General features: G+C 36.8%; 1 protein-coding gene across 1 annotated transcript in view; it reads right to left on the reverse strand.

Annotated features, from left to right (window-relative positions):
• The window catches only part of LOC149017052 (symplekin), a 46,262-nt gene extending 37,854 nt beyond the window's left edge, over positions 1 to 8,408 (reverse strand). Inside the window, exons 1-5 of the mRNA XM_089151353.1 lie at positions 7,857 to 8,408; positions 6,591 to 6,750; positions 4,777 to 4,869; positions 1,542 to 1,644; positions 1,274 to 1,436 (exon numbers count right to left, since the gene is read on the reverse strand). Coding sequence (XP_089007479.1) covers positions 1,274 to 1,436; positions 1,542 to 1,644; positions 4,777 to 4,869; positions 6,591 to 6,750; positions 7,857 to 8,059 — 722 coding nt within the window. The 5' untranslated portion in view covers positions 8,060 to 8,408. The remainder of the gene's footprint in view (positions 1 to 1,273; positions 1,437 to 1,541; positions 1,645 to 4,776; positions 4,870 to 6,590; positions 6,751 to 7,856) is intronic.
• Positions 8,409 to 9,701: the final 1,293 nt, after the last annotated feature.

Genomic DNA, 9,701 nt, shown 5'->3' on the forward strand with positions numbered 1-9,701 from the left:
GAACATCTGAACATATTTAGTTTTTCAAAAAATCAGTACATGTACTTTTCATGAGCAAGTTCCCAGGGTACCAAACACATCTATTTATTTGGCCGAGGGTGTTGAATTATAACAGAAAAACCAGGAAACGGTATTTAACAAATTAAATATCAACCCAAAGACTAGGTATGACTAAATGAAAAATACTATATACAGATAACAAGATAGCCAAACATTGTGTCCCTCCACACAAGATTTCTATAAGATTCCACATTCCTGCAGATGAAACAATTGCAGGGAGGAAAAATAGAGGGAAGAAGCAAATAACATGATAAGTCCACAACACCTAGACTCTTTATATTGTAGGAATGGAGATTTCCCAATAATTAATCTTGATTAGCTCTCCAACAAAACCATTCAGCCAAGAACTGAGAACATAATAATAAATTGAGTGATGGTAAACTCTCACCCCAATGCCAACCCCCCCCCCCAAAAAAAAAAAGGGAGAGAAAAGGAAAAAAAGAAAAGGGCTTGAGTGGCAGTTAATACTCTTTAACTCCTAACCCACCAACCAAGACTTTAATAAATAAAAATTAAAAAAAGTTTGCCTAGTTCCTCTAATAATCACTGTATCGACAACATAGAGAGTAAAACAGGTTCCCACAACAGCATAGAAAAATATGCACCCTCTCCTGGAGTTGTCAAGCATCACCTAATTGTGAATATCAACCAATAGGCCACAAAATTATCCCCCTAAGAAATTAATGATCTTCCATCATTTTCACCAGGAAAGGATAAGTGGAAAACTATAGAAAAGATATTTCCACATCTAGACAAAAAGGCCACTAGATCCTTAGGAATGAGTGGAGGACTACAACCACACATTTTACCAACACCACAATTGTAGGAAAACTAGAATATCTAGCATTATATGTGGATACAAACCTAAATTATTAGAAAATAAGAAGTTGGGGAATTTATCAAACAAACTTTAGAACTTTATTAGGATGATAAACTAGTAATCAAATTGGTTACCATTAATCCAATTTCTAATATATAACATTCATGCAAATTAAACCTCACCAGTCATGATTAAGAGCAACCAGACTTATGTTACCGGTACATCATCTCCTATATAGAAATCATACTTTTTTTACTATTTGTGGCAATTTTGCGGCTTCCACAGAAAGAAGAAAACCACTACCAAAGTATAAGCCAAAAAGAACTCAAAGAACATAAGGTTAAAGCCACCAAGTAAATTTGTGAAACACTCATAAAGTGAAATATGACTCACCAGTTGATAACAGCAACAATCAAAGAACCACAAAGAGTACTCGCTGATTGCAGCTGATCCAGGAGAAGGCCAAGAGCTCTGTTTGCTTCCAATGTGTACAGGGCTGGATCCAGAACTGGGTGACCACCAACCACCCACGAAATATTAAAGGTTCGTCTCTTTCCTGTGAACGGTTGAATAAAATGGCAAGTATTTACAAACATGTCAAAAAAATTCCTAAAAACATCTAATCAACCTTTTAAGTTTCACCGTTGATTGTGCTAGCTACCTTCTCTAATAGATGTTTCAGAATCATCAGCTTCAGGTGTGAAAAGTAGAACATATGTTTCCAAAAATTTCATTGCCAGCAACTTTGTTCCAACAGAACCAGGCTACAGCATCAAAGTGTAAGCAAAATTTAACAGTAGTCAAAATTTTGAATTCCTGATGGCAACCAACAGTTTGATGCAAATAACTAAGATACCATATTAAAAGCCAGCATCAACCAGTCTCTTGTCAATTCCAAGTGAGGCAGAAACTAAATACAGAAAAAATGTAGATGGAGATTGTAATGGAAATTCAATTAATATTTTCTAGTCTATTGAATAACAAACACTGAAAGGTGCTAGTTAGGATGACCTTGAGAACAAATTAAGTTCAAAGTGATAGAATATTAAATTTGAAATTTAAACAAAAACAGTTTTAAGATATATGCCAGTTACTTTGATATAGAATAGAGATGAGAGCTATTAAGGACAATCCCATCAACATCAATGGAAGTAGAATATGGAAGACCTATGGCACCATTTTATATATGATCAGATCATAGATCCTTGGCCTCTTGGTTTCTGAATAATCGATGAAATACAAACAAGCCAGAGGATAAACTACAAAAGCAAGGGGTTGTCAGGCCTGTTCTGTGTTTTGCAGAAGCCTTCTCTTTGGGATTATCAGGGGATGTTTTGTTTTCGGCAGGTGAGAGAGAGGAAAAAATCAGTCCAATTAATAACATGCAAAAGAAAGCTCCAGATATGCAGTAATACAAAAATATGAAAGGTGATAGAAATGTAGAGATTCTTTGGCTTGACATTGTTTAATATAGACAGACCTTTTTGAGATAAATTGACGGATGTTAACTTGAGATTTCAAATATTGTCGTTCCCCTGAGCAGATACAGGGAAGAAAACTAGGGTCACCACCCTTAGTAGAGCTTATGCTACTGGAGCAACGGTAACAATAAAGGTCTCTCAATTGTGGCCAGGTGGTCACAGAGTACTCCGCTAGGGTAAGGTTGCATACATTATAAGCCTATCAAGGTCCTGTAGTGGCATAAATCTCGTGCAATGGGTACACCATTTATGCCATTGGAGCAAAAGTCCAGCACCAAACAAGTCAAAGCTGTGAAACACTTGTAACCAAGACTTCATAGAAGAGGCAGATGACAGGGAGGTGAGGACAGTGGAGGTCTTTAAGGCTAGGGGGTAGGGTTCATTAATCGCGAGTTGTCTAGGGCCATCTCAACAAGCGGAGGTGGGTTCATTGCCTGGTTTATCTTGGATGAGATACGGAATTAATAATTTATGGATTAGAAAAGAAAGACAACAACAGCACACAGCTTATCAACAAGAATCTCTAATTCCCATTCAGGACTTTCAATCCCATGAGACAGCTAATGAAAAAACTTGTTTTTTTTCACATTGAGCAAGCATCAGTTCCCCCCAACAACAACCCCCCCAAGGGGAAAAAAAAAGAGTGACAGAATGATATGACTAGTAGAGAAGTTAAGAAAATGAACTACTACCTCCTACAAGGTCCACCAGTGAAGGGGAAATGTGAACAACATGAGCAATGCCACTTCACATAAAAGCAACAACCGATGCTATACCCATGTCCAAAAGTCAAAGACTCAAAATTACAAACCCCAAAAGGGAGGAAACAAAACAAAAATAATAAACAAGATCCAAAGCCTTGATGACTTGATGCAACAAAATTGTTCTCTCCCACTTCACCCGCACTCCACATCCAACCCCCCCCCCACCCAAAAAAAAAGGGAATCTCTACCCTCTCTTCAAGGTTTCAATGTCGCTGCACCCCAAACAAATCTTGATAACTCTGCCTATCTTATCGAGTTAGCCCAAACATCTTTAGATCCTCTAACAGTGCCAAAATTCCCAAAATTCCTGCACACCAACCAAAACTGAACTCAAGAGATGCCTCTCAAACAAGAATCACTCCTCCATCAGGAAATTTTCCCTGAATTGAAGATCAACACAGATAAACACTCTGGATCACCATTATCCTTTCTCAGATTATTTACTGAATCAAACATAGACTTTAAAAATCAATCTTATACCAACCAGCCCATCAACAATTGGAAAATTCATTTTCTCAACCCCCCCCCTTCAGCTACATTCCAGCTTTCTTTCACACTGCAATTGCTTGACATTTTATTTTGGTGACTTCTTCTCCAAGGAACCAACCTCCCACCTCCCCTCCAGGAAAACCAGACAAAAAAAAAAAAAGAAGAATCCTCTCTTTCTAATACTAAATATGCAAAAGAGACCCTTCTTTTCTAAGCCTATTAAACTTTTTGTGTTCTGCACGTCTTGCACCTTCCAGTGTAAATTAAGTAATTTAAGGTTTTACTTATAGGCCCTCTCTCTTTCACAATAAAGACTTACAGCTGGTATACCCACCTAAATCATTGCCCTTGTTCCCATATCTTAATATTATGGTCTTTGGAACCGTATGCTGGACAGGCGGGTTTTGCTTCAATTCATAGAAACCAACTAGAAACGTTATGTTTTGAATGGTTTGACATTTTATTTTGCTTATTTATTGACCCTTTACTTTCTGTCTCTGCAGTAGCCTACGAGATTACAGAAACAAGTGAATAACTCTTAACTCACGAAAGAGAGTTTGGTTTCCAGTCATAATAGTTATCTGGTTGACTCTACTTAAAAATAGGAATATCTAATTTAGCAATTGGATTCAACATATACTGAATGGATTGCTTGCAGATGAAATGCCCACTTTCCTATGGGTACGGTAATCTTACCAATATACTGTCTTTAACCCACCCTACTTCACACTAATTATTTTTAGTTTTTTTGCTTTTTATTTCTTTGAGTTCTATCCAGCACATTCTTTACTAATTAGCCAGTTCAGAGTGCAGCAACTTCTTCAATCAACAATCTACAAAGCATTCAGTAATGTGTCCACGAAGAATTAAAGACAAGATTCTAAAATCCCTATCATAAACCCAATTAACTGGCTTAGTTAACCAACAGGGACAACAACAAACTCAGAATCCAAACACCCCCCCCCCCAAGCATTCTCCTTTTAATCTTTTAGCCTCAGTTTCGTTCATTTGGACAAGCATCCTACCCCCCAAAGAAATTAAAAGAACAGTATGAGAACAAGTGGTTGTCATAAATCCTAGCAATTCAAAATTGTGCCTTCAAAAGACACCAGCAAATTTTGACTTCCATCAGGTTGAAAAGACAAGTGAAGAAAATGCATACCTCCACAGCAATTCCAAAAACAACATCTTTGAACTTCGCCATCCACATCCAAAGTTCTTCAAGCCATTTTTCAACCCCACCAGATTGGTGAAACTATAATTTGGCGGGGGGAAAGGGCGGAAGAAGAATAGATTAGTTTGATGTTAGGAAACAATCAACTGTTGACTAATAAAGGAAGGCATTCATAAATAATAAAAGATTAATAGATTCTACCACATAAAAGTAGGAACAAAAAAGAATTTATTTATTTATTTATTTTTAACTTGTTGGGCAAGAACAAGAGACGGAAAGTTTGTTGCAAAACAGTTGCGTGAAATTTGATGTCCCCATCAGAATCGGTGGCTCCAGTAACCTTAGTTCATATAAACAATGCTATACCTTCCTTGAGGGCCTCTCTGTTTACCCTTTCCACCATAACTCTACTGCACATTAAATTTAGTTTGGAACTGTTTCACAGGTAACCATAAGCAGCACATTAAAATAAACAAGGTTGAAAGAGTAAACAGGTTCTTGGTGGGTTAAGCTAACAGCCTCACACAAAATGCTTTGATGACACAGAAACAAACAGGATCAACAGTCCAAACAACAAAGATGAGATATCAGACAAAAAAGAGATGGTTTATTTTGGCAAGGAACAACGGCTCATCTGTAAGAGGGGGGAGGCACTGACGCTATAAAATATAGTAAGGCACCCCATTGACAGTGGCTTGTGGTGACAAATAATCAGAGGGGCGCCCCAAGAAAAGATTTTTCAAAATCAAAGTGGATCTGAATATAGATTCCCCAAATGTGAGGGATTACATGCATAAATTGCTCGAAAGCAAATTCCAAACATTGTTTGGATTCAGGAGCAGAAAATTGTTGGCACATTGTTGCTGTTGCTTAGTTTTCCAACACCACAATTGCCTTGTTTATCTTAGACACCACGACAATTATGGAGTGTTTTTCTTAATTGTTTGTAGATACAATATAGATAATACACAAAGTTCCAGTTTGCAAGCATCTGTTAGTACATAAAATAGTAGTTAGATCGTTCAAGACCTTAATCTTACTGAACAGCCACATTGGCCAATTTCTGCATCATGTTTGACAGATTACATTAAAAGCTTTCTCATTTTTTTAAAGCCCCCCCCCCCTCAAAGAACCAAGATTCACAACCTCAGCAAAAATATTTAGGTAACAAACTGAAAAGAAAGGAGTTTAAAAATCTGTGTGAAATTTACCAGACTGCTTCAGTCTCAGCAAAAGGGCAAAACAAAGAGCAAAGTGCAAAACTTGACCTTGCTTCAATCTAATGTTGGTGTTCACATTGTTATCTTCTCCAACCCCTATTCCCTATGTAAGTTAAGGAATTACAAACGAGAATATTCCAATATCAGAACATAAATCTTTAGAAGCATTTTTTTTTATTTATATTTCTAACCCCCACACCCCAACCCAACAAACGAACAAAAAAATTAATAATAATAATTGAATATTCCTCCACTTCACTCTATACATAGATATAGAATGAAACCAATAAGCCTTACGATTTTCAGAGAGCAAAATATATTTCCTTTTTTTTTTTTTTTTTTCCTTTCTTTTTAAACCTGAAATGATTTGACAGTTTATCACATCACAATTTCAAACTACGCAAACTAATCAGCACAAGTAATGCAACCGCAGATGACATAATTGAGGAGGGGCGGGGGAGGGGGAACAAAAAAGGAGTTTCTAGCTAAAACAAACAAAAAAATTAATAATTTAAAAATATAGCATTAAGGACAAAGAATAAATGAAATCTCTTAGATAATAAAATTTGTGAGTTATAGGACCTGTAATGCCATTTTTCCAAGAATGCTGCAGTAGAAATTCGTCCCACTAACAATCGATTGCCTCACAACAACAGAAGTTTCATCTTTTAAGAGTGCCAATAAAACTGGCATAAGTATGGATGAGTGCTCCATCACCTTCAGACCAAGCTCTTCCACCAACCTGCCACAAATAAAAGGGGAGTTGATGATCTCAAGTGAATAAATAAATATGATTGAGATAAAAATTGGTCACAGTGATAAAACAATGGTAACATTTAATTTAAATTAAAAAAGGGCTAAAGGAAAGGAAACCTAACAGAGGTTATTGACAAGATGCTGATTTAAGAAAGAATTTTACCAGCATGCCAATACTTAAAACTACAGTTGCAAAAAAATAAAGAAGAGTATCATCATTTTACCCCAGGTCATCATTTGAAATCTTATTCAATTACAAACTCATTTAATTCATTAAGCTTTTGATTCATGATTTACAGAACAACTAGGGTCAGCACTTAAGCCAGCTTGATCTCGTGAGGGTTAAATCAGATGGTCCTCTTTTATTCTGACCTTACTGTAGTATTTTTCAAGGTCTAGCATTATAATTTTAACAAATAGCAGTAAAGAAGGGATATTGGTGGGCTACAGCTAGCCCCAGCACACTTAAATATATCCATCCCCCATAAATATTGTTTCCTTTCCGTTTAGTCTTGCTCTGAGAGCAATGACAACAAAAAATGTCAACTGACCAGGTTAGGTCCCAGAGAAGAGGTTACTTCATCGTATAATTGTGCCTATGATTTGGTAAGCCATACAGCAAATCTGCCAAGTAAAACGTGTAGAGAATCACAGTTTTCCACATAGCTTGCACAAATGCAAGTTTCTTTGTTACTCTCTCATGCAAGATTGCTGAGATTCTATTTATGACGCGCTGCATCTTCCAATTCCATGGGTAGTTGGAGTTTGAACTGTTTACCTAATTCCCGAAGTTTAAACTCTAATGTAAGTATCAGAGGCATCTCCATATACGGCCTCAAGCAGGCAACTAAAGATAGAGTTTTTTGTTCAATCATCATACAATTGTTTAATGCTGCTCAGATATATATTAAGACCAACAATTAGATTTTGTCGAACTAACGTTTCGAACTATTCAAGTAGCAGGGACTTTTGTATTGAAGAATTCAACCAATTGAGTATCAATGATTCGTTGTAGATAGAAATCATGCATTCGCACCAAAAGTAGAAGCATATGTCAAGAAAGAGAGGCGAATTAGAGAGTTGCGAACTTACTCAACAAGTGATTTCCGAACCAAACTTTCGGGCGACGTCCGAATCTCGGTGAGGTAAGGGAAGATCTCCGCCGCAAAAGAAGGCTCAACAGATAAGAGAAACTCTTTCGCTTGTTTCAAAGAAGACAGTTTAACCGCCAAATCTCCATGGTTCTTTACAGCAGCGATAAGAGAAAGTACTTGCTCTCGAGAAGCTCCGGCCATGTCTGCTCGGGTGAAATGTGACAATAATTTTCCTGCAAAATAAGGGATTACATGTACTTCGGGTATCAGATTTTTAGGGTTCTGTATGTGTTTTCTCTGTGTCCCGCAAAATCTTCTGAAGAACGTTGGAGTCAGAAGCCCTGTGGCCCCTATCCACTACTATAACGCTCTCTTCCTCCGGCGAACACAATGCTTTTGGACTCTCAAGTTTCGAGTTGGGACTCGAGAAGTATTACACATTCAATAGCTATGGGTCACATTTTAGGGGTTTTCTCTTTTAGGTGGAACCGTGGAAGAGAAGAATGCCCGGAGGGAAATTCAATACGGCATTCTTTCGTTACCCTGCTAAAGTGCGCCGCGTGCGCAAATTCGGGAACCAGAGACGAGTGGTAAGGAGTGACCGATTAGGTTATGGGTGACCCGCGTCGCTATTGGGTTGGGCTACTGAGTTGGGTCGCATTGGGTTGAGATGGGCTGGGCTGGGCTGTGGCGGGACTAACCTGATCTGTTGTTGATCCCATTGGGCCTATTTATCCGTGTTTTCCGACAAAATTTGGACTTAGTTATGTTTTTTCACGGGATCGGCTATCACCGTCTGTCGACTGTCAGTATTATATCCATTGACCTGACACCGATTCAAGATACCGATTCCTTAAATCTTAATTATGTACATTTTATTTGAAGTTTTCCGCTTCATGCTTATTCTATACTTTGGGGATTTTTTTTTTTTTTTTTTCTTTTTCTGGGTAAGACCGTAAGAGTGGTCTTTTTTTGGATGTGGGAAATTAGTCCGTCTTGTTAATTACCACCCAAGAAAGGCTCCAAAATAATCTAATTTTGCACCATTCAACTATTAACCATAGCCATAGGTGCCTTGAGAAGATGTGTCAATGGGAAATATTCCTCGTCCAAAAATTTAGGATCCATTTAATAATTCAGTAAAAACAGTTTCTGGTGCTTCAAGGCTTCAAACGTTAGAAAAATCGGCCAAAAGCTGGTTGAGAAATCTTTTTTATTTTGCATGATTTTTGCGACATAAATTAAAATTTATAAAAGTTTATATTATGACAGACACTTTCAACACAATAACAAGCGTCTGTTTCTCAAAACAAAAATTATTCGCATTTGGGCTCAAATGAAACAATTTTCAAATGGGTGTTTATGAAATTTGACACTCTAACATGATAATATATTCAAAATTCATCTCAATACTCTGAAAGTTCTTTCATCCACAGCAAGAGGATGACAGCGTTGGAGTTGAATCTGTAATTGGAGTTGTAGGAGCAATATGAGAGATTCAAACACACACGGATGTTGTTTCTAATTTATAAATAAGTTTTATCAAATGCCTAAAAAAAAATTTTATGCTTACAATAGATCTCAAAATTGTTTTAAGTGCTTCTCAAAATATAAACATTTGGTGGCGATCAAACGTGTCCTTAATCTAAGGTATTAGGGTCAATGGGGAATTCTTATTAGTAATATAAAATAAAATAGAGTTTATTATTATTTTATTTACGTGTGGGTCTATTTAGTGGATCATAAACTAATATATGAGTCTAAAAAGAGACAATTGGTGGTTAAACAATAATTATATGAATAAATAATATATAATCAAAAAAATAAAATTATAATAACATAA

Source organism: Hakea prostrata, chromosome 4 (assembly GCF_041222555.1).
Source record: "Hakea prostrata isolate BN-2017 chromosome 4, UWA_Hpros_2, whole genome shotgun sequence".
NCBI classification, from domain to species: domain Eukaryota; kingdom Viridiplantae; phylum Streptophyta; class Magnoliopsida; order Proteales; family Proteaceae; genus Hakea; species Hakea prostrata.